The sequence below is a fragment of the Rhinoraja longicauda genome, chromosome 7 (genome assembly GCF_053455715.1).
Source record: "Rhinoraja longicauda isolate Sanriku21f chromosome 7, sRhiLon1.1, whole genome shotgun sequence".
NCBI classification, from domain to species: domain Eukaryota; kingdom Metazoa; phylum Chordata; class Chondrichthyes; order Rajiformes; family Arhynchobatidae; genus Rhinoraja; species Rhinoraja longicauda.
Genome location: NC_135959.1, coordinates 73231135 through 73257471, shown reverse-complemented (window position 1 = coordinate 73257471; position 26337 = coordinate 73231135). Strand labels below are relative to the sequence as shown.

General features: G+C 46.3%; 1 protein-coding gene across 1 annotated transcript in view; it reads left to right on the top strand.

The window, feature by feature from the left end:
- tpte (transmembrane phosphatase with tensin homology) overlaps window positions 1-26337 on the top strand; it is a 76267-nt gene that overhangs the window by 15798 nt on the left and 34132 nt on the right. The window contains exons 4-7 of the mRNA XM_078402850.1: window positions 1578-1677; window positions 9601-9664; window positions 10421-10485; window positions 24032-24092. Of these exons, the coding sequence (XP_078258976.1) occupies window positions 1578-1677; window positions 9601-9664; window positions 10421-10485; window positions 24032-24092 (290 nt within the window). The remainder of the gene's footprint in view (window positions 1-1577; window positions 1678-9600; window positions 9665-10420; window positions 10486-24031; window positions 24093-26337) is intronic.

Below are 26337 nucleotides of genomic sequence, written 5' to 3'. Positions count from 1 at the left end.
GTTGCACTGAGTTCCTACCTGTTTAGAAGTTTCCTATTTCCTTGTTACATTTCCTCACCATTTAACATCTATAGCCCATCGTTCTAGATGTACCTATAATCGGTAACACTCCTCACATCTTGCCTGTGCAATTCACGCCCTTTATCAGGCTAAATCAGTGTAACCCTTGAAGCAAAACCCCAAATCTATTAATTTGTTCCTGATGAGTAACCCCTTTGTAATTCTGTGATCACCCTTTCTGACTGGTACACTCAGGATCGCTGGTATGTTTTGGTACCCTTTGTGTCGATACTGCAAATGTTGTCCATCCTTCATCATTTCAAGTTAACCATCTTCCCTGTCCACAATTTTCTTTCAGGAATTATAAACTTCGACGCTGTTCTGTTTTGTCTGTTTCCCTGGACCTGAGTCACTTGAGTTCGGGTGTAATTTGTTCCTCCAACTCCATTTTAAATCATTTCTTTCCCCCCAAGAGTTCATTAATGTTCAGTGAGGGCTGAGAATATGGGTGTAACAATTTGACCATCTGTATCGAGTTGCAGTGTGTCGTGGTACACCAGTCATTGAAAGTAGGCATGCAGGTGCAGCAGGCAGTGAAGAAAGCGAATGGTATGTTGGCAATCATAACGAGGAGATTTGAGTATAGGAGCAGGGAGGTTCTGCTGCAGTTGTACAGGGCATTGGTGAGACCATAGAGGGGAGTACCGAGAAGGTTCACCGGATTGATTCCTGGGATGGCAGGACTTTCATATGAAGAAAGACTGGATAGACTCGGCTTGTACTCGCTGGAATTTAGAAGATTGAGGGGGGATCTTATAGAAACTTACAAAATTCTTAAGGGGTTGGACAGGCTAGATGCAGGAAGATTGTTCCCGATGTTGGGGAAGTCTAGAACAAGGGGTCACAGTTTAAGGATAAGGGGGAAGTCTTTTAGGACCGAGATGAGAAAGATTTTTTTCACACAGAGTGGTGAATCTGTGGAATTCTCTGCCACAGAGGGTAGTTGAGGCCAGTTCATTGGCTATATTTAAGAGGGAGTTAGATGTGGCCCTTGTGGCTAAAGGGATCAGGGGGTATGGAGAGAAGGCAGGTACGGGATACTGAGTTGGATGATCAGCCATGATCATATTGAATTGCGGTGCAGGCTCGAAGGGCCGAATGGTCTACTCCTGCACCTATTTTCTATGTTTCTATGTTTAATCTATTTAAATATAAAGCCTGGGTAGACACAAAATGCTGGAGTAACTCAGCGGGTCAGGCAGCATCTCAGGAGAGAAGGAATGGGTGACGTTTTGGGTCGAGACCCTTCTTCAGACTGAAACGTCACCCATTCCTTCTCTCCTGAGATGCTGACTGACCCGCTGAGTTACTCCAGCATTTTGTGTCTACCTTCGATTTTAAACCAGCATCTGCAGATTTTTCCCTATAAATATAAAGTTTGGTAACTTATTTGTATAGTAAAAAATATATGAATTATGTTTGGGTAATTATTATTTGATCCTGAATTATATTTTGTACATTTAAAACACAAAGGTTGTGTTTAAAATGTGGGTGACTCCAGTTCTTTTGTTCTTCAGGGTGGTGACTGTCTTTCGTGTTCTTCGAGTTGTCATCCTGGTTAGGATTTTCCGGCTTGCTTCACAGAAGAAGCACCTTGAAAAGGCCACCCGAAGGATGGTGAGTTTTGCTACAGGTGCGATCACTCTGAGTCCAACTAAGGGAGAATCCCTTTACGGTGACAACTAATAGACAATAAGTGCAGGAGGAGGCCATTCGGCCCTTCGAGCCAGCACCGCCATTCAATGTGATCATGGCTGATCATTCTCAATCAGTACCCCGTTCCTGCCTTCTCCCCATACCCCTTGACTCCGCTATCCGTAAGAACTCTATCTAGCTCTCTCTTGAATGCATTCAGAGAATTGGCCTCCACTGCCTTCTGAGGCAGAGAATTCCACAGATTTACAAAAGGTTTTCCTCATCTCTGTTCTAAATGGCCTATCCCTTATTCTTAAACTGTGGCTCCTGGTTCTGGACTCCCCCAACATTGGGAATATGTTTCCTGCCTCTAACGTGTCCAACTCCTTAATAATCTTATATGTTTCGATAAGTTCCCCTCTCGTCCTTCTAAATTCCAGTGTATACAAGCCTAGTCGCTCCAGTCTTTCGACATACGACAGCCCCGCCATTCCGGGAATTAACCTAGATGCACCCATAGAAACCAGGAACTGCAGATGCTGATAGACACAAAATGCCGGAGTAACTCAGCGGGTCAGGCAGCATCTCTGGAGAAAAGGAATGGGTGCTGTTTTGGGCAGAGACCCTTCTTCAGACTTCTCCTTTCGAACTGCAGATGCTGGTTTACAAAAGAAGGCAGGGTGCTGGAGGAGCTCAGCAAGCCAGGCAGCATCTCGGGAGAACAAGTCTGAAGAAGGATCATTAGCCTCTCCATCTTCTCCAGAGATGATGCCTGACCCACCGAGTTAATGGTTCTGTGGTGCTTTTTTCCATACATGTTCGAACTGCAAACACGCAGTGAAATTATTTTCTTGCATCCCAGGCCAGTAAAGTATTACCATAGCCAAGCGCTTCCCCGATTAGCAAACTGTGCAGATATAGTCTACTGAGCCTATGTGCAAGAGGCGCCATGTTTTTCTGCCATTTTCCAAGTCCAGTTCAAGTTCTAGTTCTCAGCGGTGCAGTTCCAGGCCATGAACTTCCTTGGACGTGCAGGTTGACCAGTGAACCGATGTCCCTCTCCTCTCCCCTCCACTCCACCTTTGTTCCACGGGGGCACCTCCTGCAGCCAAACCGGAGTGCGTGGTAGGCCAGACCCTGGTTTCCCCCTCTCCTTCTGGCTTCTCCTCTCGCCCGTCATGTCCATCCTCGTCGCTGGCTCCATCCTCCCGGTCTCTGGTCTTCGGGGGACGAGCGCGGCTCGGCTCGGCTCGGCAGCCTCTCCCGTCCAGGCTGCGGTCCTCCGCGTTCTCTGAGCAGAGGGCCGGCTTGCCCACCACCCTCAGCGCTCTGTGTCTTTTCCGGTTCGAAAACTCGCATTTTGTTTAGTTTAATTGTTCATTAGCCAGCCTTTGGCTCGCCGTTCGGTAAAACAAGCACGCCATTTGTAAATGATACTCTGAGGTAATCTGTCTGGGTTGACCTCCGATTGGGGTGGCACAGTGGGTGCAGCTGGTAGAGTTGCAGTCCCACAGCGCCAGAGACCCAGGTATCCCATTCCCTACAGATCCAATATCAATAGTCAATTTATTTGTCACATACACATAAATGTGCAGTGAAATGAAAAATTACCCGCAGTTCAACAATAAGACCAATAAAAATAAGCAATAAAAATATGCAATAACACATACAATCATAAACCAACACCAAACAAAAGAAACATCCATCACAGTGAGTGACCATCCAGTCACCTCCTCACTGTGCCAGACAAAGGCTTACTCCATGTCCTCTGGATTCCTCTTGCATCCCAAAGTCGTGCGGGTTTGTAGGTTAATTGGCCCTCTGTAAATTGCTCCCTAGTGTGCAGGGAGTGGATGAGAAAGTGGGATAACAGAGGACTAGAGTGAACAGGTGATCGATGGTCAGTGTGGGTTGAGGGGCTTGTTTCTCTGCTGTATGTGTGAGGAAACCAGAGCACATGGAGGAAGCCTTTGCATTGGCACGTGTATATGGATCATGTTCAAGCAGATGGGTGAAGGTCTAGGCATCGTGTCCAGCACAGGTGCAGTGTTGTGGGTTGAAGGGCCCGTTCTTGTGTTGTGTCATTCAATGAATCTAAACGTATGTTAATGGCCATTAAGATGTTGCCGTTTTATGACATTGGATTGAAATGGAAGAGTAAAGGGAAATGGAAGTGGTTGTGAAGGTTATAGATCACCAATGAGAAGCATCAATCGATCAATGAGGCCAGGTAGAGCTGGCTACAGAGTTTTGAATGAACCCAAACCCACAGCAAGTGTGACTGAGGCTGCCTAGAAACAGTGATCGGTGATGTGTGAACAGACGCAGTGTGGAGTAGCTGAGCGGGCCCAGCAGCTTCTCTGGACAATATGGACAGATGACGTCTTTGGTTTGGATCCTTCAAACTGATTACGGGGAGAAGAAAGCTGGAAAGGGGGAGAGGCATGGCAGGCAATGGATCGCCAGAGATTGACGGGTAGATGGTTGGAACAGAGGACCGAGATGAGAGCAGGAGGTGATAGAACAATGCTTGGTTGTTCAGTTTGGGCAGAGGTGTCGGGTGTCACTGCTCCGTGCTGTTGGAGCTAAGCATAGGGTGAATTTGTGTAACCTGCCCTTTCTACCCGGGCTTCCTTGATCTGGACAACTGAACGTGTTTGATTTCTTCCACAGACTGGTTTGAGTGGTAAGAGTCCTTTAACTGGCCAAGGTGCTGCAACATTTCAATCCTTTCAATCTCAAGTGATGCCACTCGTTCAACCAACCACACGCTGTATAATGTAATTGTTGTTTGGAGTTTATATTTTATTTATGACGCTTTAAGTTGTTCAGAGGCCATTCGGCCCATTGAGTCAATGCAAACTCGTGAGGCGATGCCATTAATGCCACCTCCACATTTTAATTGCAGTAAGTGACCCTCACGTCCATCAACTCTCTGATTGTGGTGTTATGAACCGTCCAACTGCTCTGGGGTGGTTTGCTCTGGTCTAGTCACTTGCCAACCTGCCTATCTTGGGAAGCAGGGAGAAACAGATCCCAAGAGCTTCTCCTGGCTGCTTCCGAGTCATAGTCATGGAGTCATAGTGATACAGTGTGGAAACAGGCCCCTTGTCCCAACTTGCCTACACCGGCCAACATATCCCAGCTCCACTAGTCCCACCTGCCAGCATTTGGGCCATATCCCTCCAAACCCGTCCTATCCATGTACCTTTCTAACCGCTTCTTGAATGTTTGGATAGTCCCTGCCTTAACTGCCTCCTCTGGCAGCTTGTTCCATACATCCACCACGCTTTGTGTGGAAAAGGTTACCCCTCGGATACCTATTCAGTCTTTACCTCTTCACCTTGAAGCTGTGTCCTCTAGTCCTCTATTCACCTACTCTGGGTAGATACACAGTCTCTTGCTCAATCTATTCCTCTCATGATCTTATACACTTCTATAAGTTCATCCTTCATCCTCCTGTGCTCCAAGGAATAGAGTCCCAGCCTGCTCACCTCTCCCTATAGCCCACACCCTCTAGTCCTGGCAACATCCTCGTCTGCTCCATCAGTGTCCCGGGTGTTACCATAGACCAGAGTCTGATCCGCAATGTCTGCGGAAATGCTGAGGCTACAAAAGTGGGTTGGAGACTGGGATTCCTGGGTGAGCAATCACCTCCTGACACAAGGCATGCCAGACACCAACCAAGTGTTCCTGAAACCATGTGTACTTGCAAACATATGACAGGCTAGATGCAGGAAAAATGTTCCCGATGTTGGGCGAGTCCAGAACCAGGGATCACAGTTTAAGAATAAGGGGTGGGCCATTTAGGACTGAGATGAGGGAAAAACTTTTTCCACCCAGAGAGTTGTGAATCTGTGGAATTCTCTGCCACAGAAGGCAGTGGAGGCCAATTTACTGGATGGTTTCAAGAGGGATTAAGATCTAGCTCTTGGGGCTAAAGGAATCAAGGAACATGGGGAAAAAGCAGGAACGGAGTACTGATTTTAGATGATCAGCCATGATCATGGGGCTGCTGGCTCGAAGGGCCGAATGGTCTGCTCCTCCACCCATTTTTCTATGTTTCTAAAAGTCAATAGATTGAGCAAGAAACTGTGTATCTACCCAGGGTAAGTGAATAGAGGACTAGAGGACATAACATTCTTACTAAATGTTTAGAAGTAGTCAGATGCCAATTATCCTCTATCTGTACACTGTGGACAGCTTGATTGTAATCATGTACAGTCAGATGACGTAGTAAGCTACAGAGAGGTAGAGCTGGTCAGGACTCTATTCCTAAGAGCGCAGGAGGATGAAGGGATGATCTTATAGAGGTGTGCAAAATCATGAGAGGAATTGGAGTAAAGAGGTCCTTCTGCAGTTGTATAGAGCCCTGGTGAGACCACATCTTGAGTATTGTGTGCAGTTTTGGTCTCCTAATTTGAGGAGGAACATCCTTGCTATTGGGGCAATGCAGCTTAGGTTCATGAGGTTAATCCCCGGGATGGCAGGACTGTCATATGAGGAAAGATTGGAAAGACTGGGCTTGTATTCACTGGAGTTTAGAAGGATGAGAGGGGATCTTATAGAGACGTATAAAATTATAAAAGGACTGGACAAGCTAGATGCAGGAAAAATGTTCCCAATGTTGGGGAGTCCAGAACCAGGGGCCACATTCTAAGAATACAGGGGAGGCCATTTAAAACTGAGGTGAGAAGAAACTTTTTCACCCAGAGAGTTGTGAATTTGTGGAATTCTCTGCCACAGAGGGCAGTGGAGGTTAATTCACTGGATGGATTTAAAAGAGAGTTAGATAGAGCTCTAGGGGTTAGTGGAATCAAGGGATATGGGGAGAAGGCAGGCACAGGTTACTGATTATAGATGATCAGCCATGATCACAATGAATGGCGGTGCTGGCTCGAAGGGCTAAATGGTCTCCTTCTGCACCTATTTTCTATGTTTCTGTGAATAGATTGGGTAGACACAGTCTCTTACCCTGTGTAGGAATTGAGAACCAGAGGACATAGGTTTAAGGTGAAGGGGGAAAGATTTAATAGGAACCTGAGGGGTAACTTTTTCACGAAAAAGGTGGTAGGTGTATGGAATAATCTGCCAGAGGAGATAGTTGAGGCAGGTACTATTGCAACATTTAGACGGGCACATGGATAGGACAGGTTTAGAGGGATATTGGCTAAATGCAGGCAGGTGAGGTTAGTGTAGATGGGACATGTTGGACAGTGTGGGCAAGTTGGGCCGAAGGTCCTGTTTCCAGGCTGTATGACTCGACAATCTGCTGACTGATCATTTTTAGTTTATTGTCACATGTACTAAATCTGAAAAGCTAATTATTCTTGGACAGTGTTGAATTTCCTCTTGGTGGCATAATACCCATCCAGGCAAGTATTGTGTTTTTTATAATACTAAATAGCTGCAGCGTTTTTAGATTTTTTAGATTTAGAGATACTGTCATATGAGGAAAGATTGGAAAGACTGGCCTTGTATTGACTGAAGTTTAGAAGGATGAGAGGGGATCTTGTAGAGATGTATAAAATTATAAAAGGACTGGACAAGCTAGATGCAGGAAAAATGTTCCCAATGTTGGGGAAGTCCAGAACCAGGGGTCACAGTCTAAGAATACAGGGGAGGCCATTTAAAACTGAGGTGAGAAGAAACTTTTTTACCCAGATGGGTAAAAGATGGGTTTTAGACCCATTAATGCAATAATACAAGCTAAATGTCTATTAATCAAAAACACAATACTTGCCCGGATATTTTTGAAGCCATTAACACAAAGTTCAATGCTGTCCTGGGGAAAAAGCAGCTGCCTTAATTGACGTCTGACGTCCTCTTCTAAGCATTCATTGCCTGCAGTGTGATCCATCTACAAAACACTGACGTTTCACAGCCATGTCCATCCCTGCTGTTGCCGCCAAAGACGAGGCCAGCAGGCACTTGGGAGCTTCATCTCCAACTAGCACTCAGCCCTGACTTGTTTGGCCTCAATCTTGGAGTGCTCTCCCCAACAATGGGCACTCCTACATGTAAAGGTAGCTCGCTGCCACTGACCCAGGGCAACAGTTTAAGAATAAGAATAAGGGGTAGGCCATTTAGAAATGAGATGAGGAAAAACCTTTTCAGTCAGAGAGTTGTGAATCTGTGGAATTCTCTGCCTCAGAAGGCAGTGGAGGCCAATTCTCTGAATGCATTCAAGAGAGAGCTAGATAGAGCTCTTAAGGATAGCGGGGTCAGGGGGTATGGGGAGAAGGCAGGGGAAGAGATGGAGGGAGAGTGAACTATCAAAGGGAGAGTGGGAAGATGAAGAGAGAGGGGAGTTCAGAGCGAGTGGGTTGGCAAAAGGGAGAGAGGGAAGATGAAGAGAGAGGGGAGTTCAGAGCGAGTGGGTTGGCAAAAGGGAGAGAGGGAAGATGAAGAGAGAGGGGAGTTCAGAGCGAGTGGGTTGGCAAAAGGGAGAGAGGGAAGGGTCAGATACATAGAGAGAAACTGAGGGTAAGATGCAGTGAGAGTGAGAGAGGAATGGGGTACTGATTGAGAATGATCAGCCATGATCACATTGAATGGCGGTGCTGGCTCGAAGGGCCGAATGGCCTCCTTCTGCACCTATTGTCTATTGTCTATTGACCCAGGGCAATAGTAAAGCATGGGTTTATTACTGTCACGTGCTGAGAAAAGCTTTGTTTTGCCTGATGGACAAAAAGATCAGATACACTTGGCACAGCAGTAGAGCTGCTGCCTCGTGCACCTGAGACCCTGGGTCGATCCTGACCTCAACTGACACCTGTCAGTTCTCCCTGTCACCTCGTGGGTTTCCTCTGCGTGCTCTGGTTTCCTCTCGCATCCCAAAGGCATGTGGGTTTGTAGATTAATCGACCCGCTGTAAATGGCCCCTGAGTGTGTCAGGAGTGGATGAGAAAGTGTAATAACATAGAGCTAGTGTGAACGTGTGATTGATCGTCGATGTGGGCTCGGTGGGCCGGAGAGCTTATTTCTATGCTGTGTCTCCTAAAAAAAAAAATACTATAAATGATCAAACTTGAGTACAATAGATAGAGCAAAGAGGATGCTGCAGAGTGGGCAGTTAGTATTGTTGGCAAATCCTTAAGTTAAAACTTTAATGAAGATTTAATTGTGGCAAATCAAATTCAATTATTCCAATTGCTTCACTAAGAGATTATTAGCTTGAAGTCCGTAGTGCAACCAAAGACACAGTCCACAGAAGATCATAGTTGCTGAGGTTAGTGTTGTGCAGTGGTCAAGAGCCTGATGGTTGCTGGGAAGAAGCTGTTCTTGAACCTGGAGGTCACGGTTTTCAGGCTCCTGTACCTTCTTCCCGATGGTAGCAGCGAGATGAGAGCGTGGCCAGGGTGGTGTGGGTCTCTGATGATGCTGGCTGCCTTTTTGAGGCAGCGCTTCCTGTAGATCCCTTCGATGGTGGGGAGGTCAGTACCTGTGATGGGCCTTCGATGGTGGGGAGGTCAGTACCTGTGATGGACCGGGCAGTGTCCACCACTCTCTTCACTTGGTGTTATATACCTTCCATATATACTACTCTTTATCAGCTGCCTTTTTCTCAGTAGTTTTTGCATTCCTCCCAGTAATGAACTTGACTTAAATCAGAGGTACAGACTCCTTTCACCATCACTGTGTTGTCTTGTGGATTCACGACTACAGAACTCTCCTAAATAAAGTTATTTTCTCTGTTAAGTAGCAAATACCCTTCTTTCTTCCTCCAAACTCCCTCCTCCCCCTCCCAAATCCTTACCACCGTCCCAGAGCATTGTATAAACACAACAGGGGCAGTTAGAGTGTGTGAACTGGTAGAGTTAACAATGAAATGAAAACTTTATATTGTCATATGTTAGAAACTAATGTAATTTAAGTAGATTGATGAAGCCTCATTATTTACAGGTGTCTGAGAACAAGAGGCGCTACCAAAAGGATGGGTTTGACTTGGACCTTACTTACATTACTGGTGAGTGGAATGTGCGACATTCTACCTGGTAGCTACAGTGGGTGGAAGAGGGGCAGGCTGCCTTTTATCTTGCCTAAGCACGGTGCTGGATGAACTCGGCAGGTCCGGCTGCATCTGCGGAGGGAATGGACAGGTGACGTTTCGGGTCAGGGCCCTTCTTCAGACTGTTGGAGTAGGGGTGGGCGGGGGGAGGGAAAGTTGGAAAAGAGAGGTGGGGACGGAATAAAGCTTGGCAAGTGGGTGTATCCAGGTTCGAGTGGGAGGGAGGGGGGAGATTATCAGATGGGTGGAATAAGTGAGAAAGACTGGAGGTGACAAGAAGACAAGGGTGTCGGAGGAGAAGTGAAATGTGAAGCTGGAGGGAGTAGAGTCGGTGGAAGGGGACAGGGAGTAACCATAACTGTTGTTTCAGGATTCAGGATATCTTTATTTGTCATCCAAAAAACAAGTCTTTTGGACGAGATTTCGTCACCCACAGTCCAACAATAAGAGCAATAAAATAAGCAAATTACACAACCCCGACCAACACAAAACACAAAGGCCAGGCGTGTTGTTTAAGTGGCCCAGGAGTGAATCTGCCTTCTATGTAGGGGGAGAGGCACAAAGTTGAATGTGTGTGATCTGCCGCTCGGTTCTCTGCATTGCGACCGTGGTGTTGTGCGCTGTACCGTGGTGTTGTGCGCTGTACCGTGGCGTTAACTTGAGCGTTACTGCATTTATTTAAGTTCTAAATTTCTGCTTGTGTGCTGTTTGTAGATCGTGTTATCGCCATGTCCTTTCCCTCCTCGGGAAAGCAGTCCCTGTACAGAAACCCAATTGAGGTAAAGTAACTGTTTCTCAATGAAACCTTTAATGCTGCTAACGTTTGCCAAAGCTCCCATCCTGTCTGCTGTGTTACCGAGCTGTCATCACCCGCTGTGGGCTGACCACTGACTGAATTTGCTGGTGTTGTATGCGTTCAATGGTTTCTTTATGACGTGTATCAAGGAACAGTGAGATTCTTTTTTTGCACACGGATCAGTAAGATTATCGCCATATACAAGTCCAACCCCCTGGTTAAGTACAGAATGCACAGAAACAGCCCACTGAGTCCGTGTGTAAGAGTCACCAAGGGTTTAGCACCATTCCACAGAGCCAGCTGTAAGTTGGCCAAAAAGGCATGTTGCATCTGTCACCTCCTCCCAGAGTCGTCCCGCAAACCGTGTTCTCTCTCCTCGCCCAGCCCTCCTGCAGCCCACTTTGAGTGCGTGCAAGTTACGACCCCCTAGGTCTTTTAACCACCCTTTGTCCAGTAAATTGTTCACTCTTGTCCGATTTAAAGTCGTACCAGACCAGCAATGTTGAACAAACATTTAAAAGCCGAAGCAAGGAGTAACTGGCTCCATTTCTGTTGGCCTTTGGTTAAAAATATGTGCACTGATTTGCAACCTGATCGTGGTGAAAGAAAATGCTTTATTGGCAAATAATGTTCGAAAGCCTGTTACCCCATCTCTATTTGAGTTCTCCAGTTGTATTAAAGTGCTTCCTGTGCCATGAAGTACTTTCTGCAGTGTAGACACTGTTGTATTGCACACAACAATATATACATGCCAATGTGTACACAATAAAAGGATTTCCATTAGCAAATCTGAAAATATTTGATGACCAAATAGATCCATTTAAATGGGTCGGCCTGGGCTAAGTTCAACAACTTTACCAGTTTAGGAATGAAAAAAACAAACATTACCGTTGAAAATTGTTCCGAGTTAGAGTTTGGGCATTCCAAGTTTTAAGACTGTGTTGAAAGAACTTTAAAATGGAGACGCAAAGAAAGCTGATGCTGGAAAAAGCACAAAGTGCTGGAGGAACTCTGCAGGGACTGGGCAGGTGTGTTGGATTGGGACCCTTCAGAACAATGCCTTGTTGAGGAGCGTGATGGAGATGAGGAGGAAGAGTAAATGGACATCTTGGCAAACCTTTTTCATTAATCCTCTTTATAGAGGTATGAACTCAGTTTGGCCAACACTGTCGAATATTTTGGATATATATTTTGGCAGGGTTTGTACATTTTTTCAATGTATCTAATTGGTGTTTTTATGTATTAAGAACTTTGTCGTAAAAAAAAAAAACACGCGGTGTTGCCTTGGCAATACAAAATGACCTTTCTTGTCTGATTTCATGCCTTCGTTGCTTGCCTGTGGAAGTTGTTGATCCATGTGGGCCAAGGTGGATGGGGCAATTTTTCTTGACAATTTCTAACTCTTAAAAGTAATTTAAACAGCTATGGGAAGAGTTTCCAAGGCTATGTGCCCAATGCAGGCAAATAGGGCCAGCCCAGTATGCCAACTTGGTGGGCTGAAGGGCCTTTTCAGCACTGTACAGCTCAACGATGAATACAGTCTGAAAGTGTTTTGTTTTTTGTCAGACACGTCTATTCAAGGCCCAACTGCTCAAAATGAGGCCTGTGGAACATGGTACTTTTTTTTGGTATTTCGTCTGGTCAATAACTTTAGCTTTATCACTTTTTTGCTTAAAAAAAATCCCATCCTGTGAGCAGCTGAGCAGAAAGAACGCTGATTGTATTTTACCAGAAACTGATCTTAAAAACTTGTGTCTCACAATAGATCAGCCTTCCAGGATCTGCAATCTGTTATCAAAGTCACTGATGGTTTGTTTAGTCGGAGCAGGGAAACAGGCCCTTCGGCCCAACTGGTTCAGCTGTCTGAGGTGCCCCATCTAAACTAGTCCCATTTGTCTGCACTTCGCCCTAATTCATCTAAACCGTTCCTATCCACGTATCTGTCCCAATGTCTTTTAAATGTTGTTATTGTATCTGCCTCAAATACCTTCCCTGTCAGTTCGTTCCATACACCCACCACCCTCTGAGTGGAAAAGGTTGCCCCTCAGGTTCCTATTACATCTTTCCACCCTAATCTTAAACCTGGAGTGAATAAACTCTGTGCATTCACTCCATCTATTCCTCGTGATTCACCTCTGTAAGGTCACCCCTCATCCCTGGAGATTTTCTTTGCCCATCTTAACTGATCAAGGATATCTGGGAAAGAAAACTGCAGATGCTGGTTTAAATCGAAGGTAGACACAAAATGCTGGAGTAACTCAGCGGGTCAGGCAGCATCTCTGGAGAGAAGGAATGGGTGACCCTGATCAAAGATATTGTTGGATACTTGTTCCTCTGTCCCTCTCTTCCCCTCCCCCTTCCCAGTTCTCCCTCTATCTTCCTGTCTCCACCTATATCCTTCCTTTGTCCCGCCCCCCGACATCTGTCTGAAGAAGGGTCTCGACCCAAAACGTCACCCATTCCTTCTCTCCTGAGATGCTGCCTGACCTGCTGAGTTACTCCAGCATTTTGTGAAATAAATACCTTCGATTTGTACCAGCATCTGCAGTTATTGTTGGATACTTGTATAAAACGTCCCAACCTTCTTGAGATGACTGTGTAAGAAACTAACTGCAGATGCTGGTACAAATCGAAGGTATTTATTCACAAAATGCTGGAGTAACTCAGCGGGACAGGCAGCATCTCAGGAGAGAAGGTATGGGTGACGTTTCGGGTCGAGACCCTTCTTCAGACTGAGATGACTTGTAGGTTTAGAACATTAACAAGTCATGGTTTGCTTTTAAACAGTCATGCAACACGGAAACAGGCCCTTCGCCCCATGTTCCCATGCTGACCAAGATGCCCCATCCACACTATTCCCACCTGCCTTTGTTTGGCCCAATCCCTCGATGCCCTTCCTATCGATGCACCTGTCCGTGCCTCTTGATTAACATGTTCTCTTGACAAAAAACAGGGTTGTGGTCTGGAAGGTGAAGCAGCAAGGAATGAAGTCCTTGAGCAATCAGCTAAATAACGCTGACATGCAGAGTCTTCAGGGCAACGTGTTGGTGTAGATTGAGGATTGGTTGATGGATAGAAATAAAGGTTGAGTTTTGGTTGGTCTGCAGCTGAATGGTCCAGGTGTTGGTTCATTATTGTCACTTTCTACAGTGAATAGCTTTGTTTACAGGACGGCCAATTATATTGGATTGTACAATACATGAGTAAAATAAAGCTGCACTTAAGCGCAACGCAAAATACACCTGAATATAGTTGCGGGTAAAATTCCAGAGGCAAAGTTTGGAGTCTGCCACGGAGTAGGACGGAAGATCGGGACTACACCCTAGCTTGTGGGATGACTGTTCAGTAGTCTGTTAACAGTGGGGGAGGAGCTGTTCCTGAATCACAGTGGGAGAGGGGAGAAGAGGGAATGATAAGGGGGAAGTCTTTTAGGACCGAGATGAGAAAGTTTCTTTTCACACAGAGAGTGGTGAGTCTGTGGAATTCTCTGCCACAGAAAGTAGTTGAGGCCAGTTCATTGGCTATATTTAAGAGGGAGTTAGATGTGGCCCTTGTGGCTAAAAGGATCAGGGGGTATGGAGAGAAGGCAGGTACAGGTTACTGAGTTGGATGATCAGCCATGATCATATTGAATGGCGGTGCAGGCTCGAAGGGCCGAATGGCCTACTCTTGCACCTATGTTTCTATGTTTCTATGACTGGGATGGAAATAGTCCTTTGTTTATGTTGCCTGCTTTCCCGAGCGGGGTGCATTGTAGATGGAGTCGATGGTGGGGATTCTGGTCTGTGTGGCGGACTGGGCAGCATTCACAACTGTCTGCAATCCCGGGCAGTCGGTGTACATGTTCAATGCGTGACGGTGATTTGGATGAGCAGCTAAAATAGAATCCATCCAAGATTGCTGCTGATGGAGCCAGTAAACGGTGTGGACTACAGTAACGAGAAACTGCAGATGGTTTACACAAAAAGGCACAGAATGCTGGAGTAACCCAGCAGGTCAGCCGGCATCTCTAGAGAAAGTAGACGGATAACATTTGGGTCACTCAGTCAGAAGTAAAGCACAGAGATACAGTGAAAGCTTCTGCACGCTATCAAATCACACTGTAAATGAATACAATAGACCCTCTTCTGGAACAGCATGCTGAGAGTTGCCATGTACCAGTGCCATCTTGCAAGTTCTGTCATCTCCAAAGGAGATCTGCAATTTATTTTCTTATTTATAGGGGGGCTACTATAAGTGCAAAATGTGAGTTTATCCACATCAGCATGAAGGATAAGTTTTTATAAATAGAGAGGGAAGATTACTGATGTTCAAACGAATGTTCTTGTATCGGACTACCTGACAGTTAATGGGCAAATCCTCTATGTGGTGCTACAGCAACAGCAACAGCAGCGGGCCCTTCGGCCCACCATGTCCATGCTGACCAAGTTGGTATATTGGGCTAGTCCAATTTGCCTGCATTTGGCCCATATCCCTCTCAACCCTTCCTATCCATATCTGTCCAAATGTATTTCAAAAGTCATAATTGTATCAACTTTTGCTTCCTCTGGCAACTCGTACCAGACACAGACTGCCGTCTGAGTGGAAAAAGTTGCTCCTGATGTCCCTCAAATCTCTCCTATCTCATTTTAAGCCTGTGTCCCAGTTTTATAATCCTCTACCCTGGTAAAAAGACTGAGCATCCAATTTATCCATGCCCCTCACGATCTTGCACACCTGGGTAAGGTCACCCCTCGGTCTCCTACGCTCCAAAGAAAAATGTTCAAGTCTATCCAACCTCTCCCTGTAACTCAAGCCAGGTAACATCCTGGTGAATCTCTTCTGCACCCTTTCCAACTTAATAACATCCTTCTTGTAGCTGGGCGACCAGAACTACTTGCAGTGCTCCAAGTGTGGTCTCACCAATGACTTGTACACCAATTTCAATGTGACATCCAATCTTTATATTCAATACCCTTCCCAATGAAGGCAAACATGTCAAATGGCTTCTTTGCCACCCTGTCTACCTGACTCGCCACTTTTGGAGAACCGTGCACTTGCACTCCACGAACTCTGTTCTATATCTCTCCTCCATTTACCATGCCAGTCCTGCCCTACCTTGACATCCCAAAGTGTCACAGCTCACACTTGTCAGAGTTAAATTCCACTTGCCTTTCCTGGGCCCATCTTCCCAACTGATACAGATCTTATTACAAACCCAGATATCTTTCAGCAAGTCAATGAGGAAGCCAGACAATATATTGGTCAGCATTTGAGTAGATGAGCAAAGATGTGTTGGCCCTGGTGAGATGGCATCTAGAACCTGTTTGCCTATCTGGCCCCCCCATGCCTGGGGAATGCTGGCCCTGGAGAGGGTTCTGGGGAGGTTTACAAGAATGATCCCATGGGTTTGAATAAGATGTGCTTTTGACGGCATTGGAGTTTAGAACAATGAGGGGGGACCTAATTGAAACTTACCGAATAGTGAAAGGCTTGGCTAGAGTGGATGTGGAGAGAATGTTTCCACCAGTGGGAGAGTCTAGGACCAGAGGTCATAGCCTCAGAATAAAATGTCGTTCCTTTAGGAAGGAGAGGAAAAGGAATTTCTTTACATAGAAACATAAAAACATAGAAAATAGGTGCAGGAGGAGGCCATTCGGCCCTTCGAGCCAGCGCCGCCATTCATTGTGATCATGGCTGATCATCCACAATCAGTAACCCATGCCTGCCTTCACCCCTTATCTCCTGATTCCACTAGCCCCTAGAGCTCTATGTAACTCTCTTTTAAATTCAGCAGTGAATTGGCCTCCACTGCCCTCTGTGGCAGAGAATTCCACAAATTCACAATTAGTCGAAGGGTGGTGAATCTGTGGCATTCATTGCCACACAAGGTTGTGGAGGCAGTCAATTTATGTTTTTAAGCTGGAGATAGATAGATTCTTCATTAGTCCGGGTGTCGGTGTGTTATGGGGAGAAGGCAGAAGAATGGGGTTGAGAGGGGGAGATTGATCAGCCATGATTGAATGGCGGAGTGGACTTGATGGGCCAAAAGGCCTAATTCTGCTCGTACCACTATTCTTGGAACGGCAGTCTGTATTTGAAAGAGAGATTAAGCCATGAGTTGAGAATGAGTAGAAAGGGTGTCAGTCAATGGCATGGTGTTTGCTTTGCGGGGTGAGGGTTCAGCTGTTTGGAGAGTTGAGAGTTCTTCACTTTGTGGAATTCCTACAGGAGGGCTGTTGATGCTTCATTGCACAGTATGTTCAGATTACACAGTTTTGGATCTCGAGGGATATGGAATTGAGGCAGGAATAGTGCCAGGAGCAAAGTTTGACTGAAAGATATAGCAAGTCCCACCCACCAAGTCCACGCCAACCATTGATCGCCCGTCCACACTAGTTCTATGTTATCCACTCCCTACGCACTAGGGCCAATTTAGAGGTCAATTAACCTACAAACCCACACGCCTTTGCGATGTGAGCTGAAACCGGAGCACTCGGAGGAAGCCCACACAGTCACGGGGTGAATGTGCAAACTCCATGCAAATGACACCCGAGGTCTGGATGGAACCCAGGTCTCTGGCACTGAGGCGGCAGCTCTACCAGCAGTGCCGCCAGTGGTGTAGGTTTGGTTGCCACATCACAGAAAGGATGTGAATGAAGGGCTCTGGAGAAGTTTACACAGTGCTGCCTGGATGAGTCTGTATGAGCTGCCAGGAGAGATTGGACAAACCCAGATGGGTTTTCCCTGGGATGCTGGTGTCAGAGGGGAGACCTGAAAAGTTTATAAAATTGAGGGGCTTAGACTGGGTCAATCTTTTCCCAGGGTAGAAATGCCAAGTACCAGAGGGCCTATACTTAAAGAGAATGGGGGTAGTTCAATGTAGATGTATAAGGCATGTCTTTGTTTGGTGGTCTGTGCTTGGAACATGTTGTTAGAGAGAGGGATGTTGGGGTGTAGGAAGCAGATGCTTAGGAGGTATTTGGACAGGAACGTGAAAATAAAGGGCATAACCCCGTGGTATATAAATTGTTTGATCTATAAAAGTTGTCCTACCAAATCTGATTAAATTGTCATCGTATCTCTCCCTCCTCCACTGACTCTAAGCGCGCTGAATTGTGCTATCTCATAGGACACAAGTTGATATAGTGCATGTTTATGAAAAAATTGTCGGAGATGTACACAAAGCAGTTTTGTATTTTGAAACACGCTGGCATTGAATGAGGTTGCTGTCTAAACAAACCTTATGCTGGTCATAACTAAGTAGTCCCCAATCCTGGCACATCAAAATGATCGCACAGAAAATAACCAGAGCTTATTGCATTTATTTAAAATAGAGCCTGTGAAACTCCAATCTTTTTGCCCATTTTGAGTTCGAATGCAGTGGCATTTATATTTAGAAACGCAATTTGGATTTTAAAAAATCTACGTAGGAAGGGTTGTGAAGTTGGTGATATTTATTCCAAATACTTTAGGTGCAGTCGATAAAATAACATATTTTAAAATATGGTGATCTTTTCAAACTTGGATCTAACATTGATCGTGTGTCTTTTTATTAACATTGCTGTCCATGTTATTTTGTACACTAAAGCTCAGAGCAGGAAGGACTAGGTGGGTCAGGCAGCGTCTGTGGAAGGAATGGTCAGATGACGTTTCAGGTTGAGACCCTTCTTCCGACGGATCTCGCCACACACGCGGTCTAACCCGCTGAGTACCTCCAGCACTTTGTTTTGTGCAAGGTTCCAACATTTAGGGTGGCATAGCTGGTAGAGCTGATGCCTCACGGAGACCAGAATTCAATCCTGACCACGCGTGCTGTTTGTGTGGAGTTTGCTCGTTCTCCCTATGACCGCAAGGGCTTCCTCCCACATCCTAAAGATGCGCAGGTTAATTGGCCTCTGTAAATCGCCCCTGATGTGATGGGAGCGGATGAGAAAGTGGGATAACATAGAACTAGTGTGAACGGGTGATCAATGTCGGCTGGGACTCGGTGGCCCAAAGGGCCTGTTTCTGCGTTGTGTGTTTCTCTCTAAACTAAACTTAATCTGTAGGAACTGCAGATGCTAGTTTATACGGGAGATAAATACAAAATGCTGGAGTAACTCGGCCGGACTGGCGGCATCTCTGCAGAGAAGGAATGGGTGACGTTTCGTGCCAAGACCCTTCTTCTGACCTGAATCTGCAGTTACGAGTGGCTCTAATTCGATCACTAGGGGGAGCCCTTCACACTGAATGGTCATCTTAGTCATTTAGTTGTGGCAGAGGTACACTATTACAGGCTGTATCATTCTGACCAAGATCATGCTGTTTTAATGCTTAGTATGGCAACTTTAACATTTGCAAATGACCACCATATCTTTGTGCCCTCAACTCTACCTCTGGAGTGGTTCAACAGCCATCTTCAAATGGTTGACCGAGGAACTGCAGATGCCGGAATCTTGCCCAAAGCGCAAAGTGCTGGAGGAACTCGGCGGGTCAGGCAGCATCTGTGGAGGGAATGGACAGACGATGTTCTGGGTCAGGACCCTTCAGACTGATGGAGTAGGGGGAGAATGCTGAGAAAGAGAGGTGTTGGTAGGACAAAGCCTGGCGAGTGATAGGTGGATACAGGTGAGGGGGGTGATTGGCAGATGGGTGGAGTAAGTGACAAAGACTGGAGGTGAAAAGGATGTCGGGAGGAGTGAAATGTAAAGCCAGAGGGAGGGATGTGGATGCGAGGGGGGGGGGGGGGGTGGAGGATAAAAGAGAAATGGGGAACTCTGAGATGGGAGATGAGTGTATGCAGCAGGGGAAAGGGGCAGGGGGGCTGGGAGATGGGGGTGAAGATGGAGGAAGGGAGCAGGGAAAAGAGAGAGGATGTTGGTATGCTTTGATATTGGGGAGTTCTGTGTTTATCGTTGAGTTGTCAGCTGCCCAGGTGGAATATCTTCAGCTGGTTGCTCAGTGAACTTCCTGACTTCAAGGGCTTGAAGGAAATGAGGCTAGCTGTTCGTTTTTACGATTTATCTGACTCTAAGACGTCAACTCTCTGGGTCATGAACCAATCTGCCCCCGCGAAGACTGTCTTCAAACCTGTCCATCCAGTACCAAGATGGCAGAGCAGCAGCATCGCACGATCATCGCCTACGTTCCTCACTGGCTCGTGCACCACGGCAGTGGTCAGATGCCTAACATTCCCCTCTTTGCAACCCAAGGATTGTTCAAAACGGTTAGGAGAGGTCCCAGGGCCATCTATGGGCACGATGATTGGCATTAAGGGCAGCCTGATGGCATAGACAATAGACAATAGGTGCAGGAGGAGGACATTCGGCCCTTCGAGCCAGCACCGCCATTCAATGTGATCATGGCTGATCATTCTCAATCAGTACCCTGTTCCTGCCTTCTCCCCATACCCCCTGACTCCGCTATCCTTAAGAGCTCTATCCAGCTCTCTCTTGAATGCATTCAGAGAATTGGCCTCCACTGCCTTCTGAGGCAGAGAATTCCACAGATTCACAACTCTCTGACTGAAAAAGTTTTCCCTCATATCATGGAGACATGTAACCCGACCCTTCCTTGTTGACCAAGATGCCCATCTATGCTGGTTCATCTCCCTCATTTGCCCCATCGATATACTAAAACTCTCGTTTGTTTGTTTGTTCCTGAACTACAGCCAAAACGGTACACGATAGCGCGACAACTTTAGGCCCACCTTACTCACCGTCGTCCCTTTGGTGCTAATGGAAGAAGCTTCATTGAAATCGGTGTTATATATTTTTAAGTTATTCGCATTTTAAAGTTTAAATCTATCTCCTAGGGTGGGGGGGGGGGGAGGAAGGATAAGGGGGGTTGAGGTGGATGGAGTGGAGTGGAGAGAGAGGATGGGAGGGGGAGGGGGAGGGGGGGGGGGGGGGGGGAGGGGAAGGTGCTGCACCAATGCAGGAGAGGTTTGGGCCCCACAGGTCCACGGTCTCGTTTCCCTCTAAACCTTTCTTATCCGTGTACCTCTCCAAGTGTCTCTTGAATGTTGTCCTCGTGCCTGTCCCCACTACCCTCCTGTGCTTTGTCATTGCTGGTGTCCATGTATGTCGTTGTCACCCAAGTGGCATGACATGTTCACCCGAGTGGCATGACATTTGTGTTGCTGCCGTTGCCATCCTGGTGCCTGTACAACCTTTGATCCCAAGTTGGGCTTTGGGAGACTAGCCACATCTCCAGTCCATCAAGTCTCAAACTAACTTAGAAATTTACCAAAATGCTCTTGAAAATAACATCCAATGTGTGCCTCTGTGAAATCATTGCTGTGGATGTGATTTTGTTGGGTCATCGTATTGGCTAAGAAATCATTCATTCCCCACCCCCCCCCCCCACTTCTCATCCTCCCCCCCCCCCCCCACCCCCCCGTGCATCTTGGAGACGGGAGGAATCGCTGCCTTCCGGAATTTGGGAATTGTCCGATATGGAAAGGCACAAATAACTTGACTTTTAGATAATTGAACAGAACCTTTCTGTTTTACTATAAAGCCTAGAATTTATTTCTAAAATATGTTCTCAAATGCCAAATTAACCTCGTACCATGAATCTGTTGACTTTAGTAGTGTAAGAAGATAACTGCAGATGCTGGTACAAATCGAAGGTATATATTCACAAAATGCTGGAGTAACTCAGCAGGTCGGGCAGCATCTCGGGAGAGAAGGAATGGGCGACGTTTCGGGTCGAGACCCTTCTTCAGTAGTGTTATTAGTATGGACCCCCCCCAGTTGAAGTTCAGTCTGAAGAAGGGTCTTGACCCAAAACATCACCCATTCCTTCTCTCCTTAGATGCTGCCTGACCTGCTGAGTTACTCCAGCATTTTGTGATACCCCCCCCACCCCGGTTGATGTCGGTATTGAAAGGTTATTTAGTGCTGCAATATCTTCAGACTTGTGCTTTTATGCTTACTGCGATACAACAACACACATACGCCTCTTGTCTCTTTAATTCTATTCCTCGAACAATTGCAGGGAAGTAACATGTTTGGCATTTGAGTGTTGGGAGTGTTGTAGTGCCGAGCGATCAGAGTGCAGGTACATAGTTCCCTGAAAGTGACATCGCAGGTACAAGGGATGGTTAAGAAGGCTTTTGGTACATTGGTCTTCACCAGAGTATTGAGTATAGAAAAGACAAACACAAAATGCTGGAGCAACTCAGCAAGTCAGGCAGCATCTCTGGAGAAAATGGATAGGTAATGTTGGGCGTTATGTTACAATTGTACAAGATGTTGGTGAGGCTCCATTTGGAGTAACGTTCAGTTTTGGCCAATCTGCTTTCGGAAGGATGTCACTGAGCTGGAAAGAGTGCGGATAAGACTTGCGAGGATGTTGCCAGGACTTTGTGGACCTGAGCGATCGGGAGAGCTTGGGCAGGCTAGGACTCTATTCCTTTGTGCTCAAGAGGCTGGGGGATCTTAGAAGTATATGAAAAATAATAAGGGGGAATAGATAAGGTGAATGCACAGTTTCTTACCCAGGGTCAGGGAATTGGGAACCAGGGGGCAGAGGATTCAGGTGAGCGGGGGAAGATTTAATAGCAGCATGAGGGGCAGCTTTCAGAGAGTAGTCTGAAGAAGGGTCTCGACCCGAAACGTCGCCTATTCCTTCTCTCCTGAGATGCTGCCTGACCTGCTGAGTTACTCCAGCATTTTGTGAATAAACACCTTCAATGGTACTTTTTGTTTTCAGTCGTCTAATTGGTTCAATAGTTGATCAATCCAAGCCATTGATTTTGTTGAGCACTGGACTGGCGTTTGAGCAAATAACACTGCAGATATCGAAGCGAACTCAAACAAGTTTGAAGTTCCTTGCTTTATTGCTGCTGGAGTTTACTCTTTCAAATAGTGGACCGGATGTTATTGATATTTTATCTTTGCGCACTAAGGAGTCAAACTTCTCCGGGTGAAAGGGGCAGATTAGGCTCCAGGTGTTGCCTCTCACTGCTGTTGGACCCAGAGCTCTCATCATTGTTCTTTCTCAACTGGAGCGCTGGAGGCTGAGGGGTTACCTTACACGGGTGCATGAAGGCGTTGGTTCCACGGTTACTTTGGTTGCACAACTGGCTTTGGTTTTGCACTATCATGGTTACCCAGTGTTGGGATTATTAGTGATGTATTTATCTGTGCGTGGTGTTTACAAGTTTGTGAAGTTGCAGCAAGTAAACATGTCATGGATCTGTGGTCAGTACATGTTACCATTTGGCTCACGGATACAATAGGTTACAGTCCTTTCCTCCTCCCCCCCCCCCCCCCCCCATACCACAGGTATTGGCTTGCTTTACTCACCTGGTGCCATATAATGCAGGCCAGTGCTCATCATCATGCCCACCATTTGTTTTGGATGTTTCAAGAAATAATTACAACACTGGTTCATGAGGAGGTCATAGTCATACAGCCCGGAAACTGGCCTTTCGGCCCAACCCTTTCATGCCCATCCCAAATGACCCATCTAGGCCAGACCTATTGCCTCACCCCCCTCTGAATTTGGTCCATATTCCTCAAAACCTGTCCAAATGTCTTTTAAATGTTGTTATTGTACCTGCCTCAACTACCTCCTTCGGCAGCGCATTCCACATAACTATCTGGAAACATAGTTTAAGAAAATAACTACAGATGCTGGTACAAATCGAAGGTATTTATTTCACAAAGTGCTGGAGTAACTCAGCAGGTCAGGCAGCGTCTCAGGAGAGAAGGAATTCCTTCTCTCCTGAGATGCTGCCTGACCTGCTGTGTTACTCCAGCATTTTGTGAAATAAATACCTTGGAAACATAGTTTTGCCCCTTGGGTTCTTCTTAAATCTTTCCCTTCTCGCCTTAAACTTATGCCCTTTAGTTATTGATTTCCCCTATCCTGGGGATAAAAGATTCCTTGCAACCACCCTATCTATTCCCCTTGTGCTTTTATACACCCCACTGCCTCTGATACTTCAAGGAATAAAGTCCTAGTCTGCCCATCCTCTGTAGCTCAGGCCCTTGAGTCCTGGCAACATCTTGTCTGCGCTCTTTCCAGCTTAATGACATCCTTCTTACAGCAGGGTGACCAAAACTGGATACAATACTCCAAATGGGGTTTCACCAATGTCTTGAACACTTATAAAATAACATCCCAACTGGTCCCAATATCTCTTCCCAACTCAATCCATGACGGGAGATTTTTTTTGTTTTTGTTTTTGCCCATTTTTGCCTTTTGTATAGAAATAAAATGCAGATCTAGTATCTAAATGTTGTTCAGACATTGGGATTATGTTGCCAACATATTATAAACACAGTTGGGTTTTAACCTTTCTCTAGATAGTGGCATGGAAAAAATGCCTGCAAAGAATGGGATCATTAAATTACTTTAATTACTTTCACTAATTCAAGCGGGTGATTGAGACTGTATGTTTCAATGTATTAATCTCTTTTGCATGGACTGACCTGGTAACTGTTCCTCACTGATTTCAACAGCAGGATATTACTTTGCAGTACACTTGAGCAAACTCTCAAATGCTGTAGATTTTTGCTTTCAAAGGAGGTCTCTAACATTGCACCTGTTTGCAGGAGGTTGCACGATTTTTCGACACCAAGCACAAAGATCACTACAAAGTTTACAACCTCTGCAGTGAGTATGTTTCCGAAAGAGGAATGTTTGGTACCTGGGATTTGATGTCGCTAGTGATATGTGGGGTGGAGGGAAAGAGATTCTGGGGAGAGAGGAACAATTTTGTGCTTGCTTAAAACTAAACTGTAAGGAGTCTCAAGTGATAGTCTAGGAATATTGACCTAGATTACAATTGTGCTGATTTAATGTTTGGAGACAACGTGATGGTAGGAAGCAAACCTGTTTTTTGGCAATGTCATTGTCGTACAGGATGGAAACGGGCCCTTTGGCCCAACTTGCCCGCACAGGTCATGATGCTCCATCTACACTGGTCCCACCTGCCTGTGTTTGGCCCATATCCTTAAACCTATCCTAGGTTAGGTTCTGCACATTCTAAGGACTCTCCACTGTTTTAAAATACAAACTTGCCCCACACATCTCCTTTGAACTTTGTCCCCCTTACTGGGCGGTACAGGGTGGTGCAGTGGTAGAGTTGCTGCCTTAGAGCGCCAGAGACCCCTGTTCGATCCTGACTACCAGAGCTATCTGTACGGAGTATGTACCTTTTCCTGTGACCGAATGGACTTCCTCTGGGTGATCTGGTTTCCTCTGGGTGATCTGGCTTCCTCTGGGTGATCTGGCTTCCTCTGGGTGATCTGGCTTCCTCTGGGCGATCTGGTTTCCTCTGGGTGATCTGGTTTCCTCTGGGCGATCTGGTTTCCTCTGGGCGATCTGGTTTCCTCTGGGCGATCTGGTTTCCTCTGGGCGATCTGGTTTCCTCTGGGCGATCTGGTTTCCTCTGGGCGATCTGGTTTCCTCTGGGCGATCTGGTTTCCTCTGGGCGATCTGGTTTCCTCTGGGCGATCTGGTTTCCTCTGGGAGATCTGGTTTCCTCTGGGCGATCTGGTTTCCTCTGGGCGATCTGGTTTCCTCTGGGCGATCTGGTTTCCTCTGGGCGATCTGGTTTCCTCTGGGCGATCTGGTTTCCTCTGGGAGATCTGGTTTCCTCTGGGAGATCTGGTTTCCTCTGGGAGATCTGGTTTCCTCTGGGCGATCTGGCTTCCTCTGGGTGATCTGGTTTCCTCCCACATCCCAAATACGTGCATGTGTGTAGATTAATTGACTTCTGTAGGATGGAACTAGTGTATGGGTGATCGCTGGTGGGCACGGACTCGGCTGTGGAGGCCAAGTCAAAGGCAGAGATTGACAGATCCTTGATTAGCAAGGGTGTCAAGGGTTCCATGTTTCCATGCTGTATCTTTAAACAAAAGCTTAAAGCTGCCATCACCGTTGAAAATAAATTAAACTTTGTAGTAACTTTTGAATTTTGAAGATCATAAAGATTGTTAATGTTTAAAATTACATTTAATTAAATGAGGCAGTCAGGCCTTTAAACATCATATGCAGCTTATAGGATATCCACCATAGACATCAACAGCAAGGGTTGAGATGTCTACCGGTCCCTTGTCTACAAACAAGCCCTGCCCTATACCTCTTTGGGCGCAGCGGTAAAGCTGCTGCCTCACACCACAGGAGGTCTGGGTTTGATCCTGACTACAGTGCTGTCTGCAAGGAGTTTACGTGATCTCCCTGTGACTGTGTGGGTTTTTTCTGCGTGGGTGCTCCAGTTTGCTCCCACACGACAAAGATGCACAGGTTTGTTGGTGAATTGGCTTGGGTAAAATTGTAAATGATCCCTGGTGTGCAGGATAATGTTAATGCTTGGGGTGATTGCTGGTCAGCACAGACTCGGTGGGCCAAAGGGCCTGTCTCGCGCTGTATCTCTAAAGTCACTGAAGATGGCCAGTGGTGGTGATTTGCCATCATTTTATCAGCCTCTCCCCACAAATGCCACATCGTGTCTCTGAAGTAGTGATGTTCCTTCAACACCCTGGGTTAAGTTTGTAGAGTTTCTTATCCCCCTTGTAGAGCCACTCTCTGATCGAGAGCCCCACTGTTCACAGCGGTGACGTATAATTGTGGGGTAAATTCATAAGTTATAGGAGAGAATTAGGCCATTTGGCCGATCAATTCTACTCTGCCATTCAATCGTGGCTGATCTATCTTTCCCTCTCAATCCCATTCTCCTGCCTTGGACCCATAACCCTTGACACCCTTGCTAATCAAGGATCTGTCAATCTCTGCCTTTGACTTGGCCTCCACAGCCGTCTGAGGCAATGAATTCCACAGATTCACCACCCTCTGGCTCAGGAAATTCCTCCTTATCTTCTTTCTAAAGATGCGTCCTTTTATTCTGAGGCTGTGC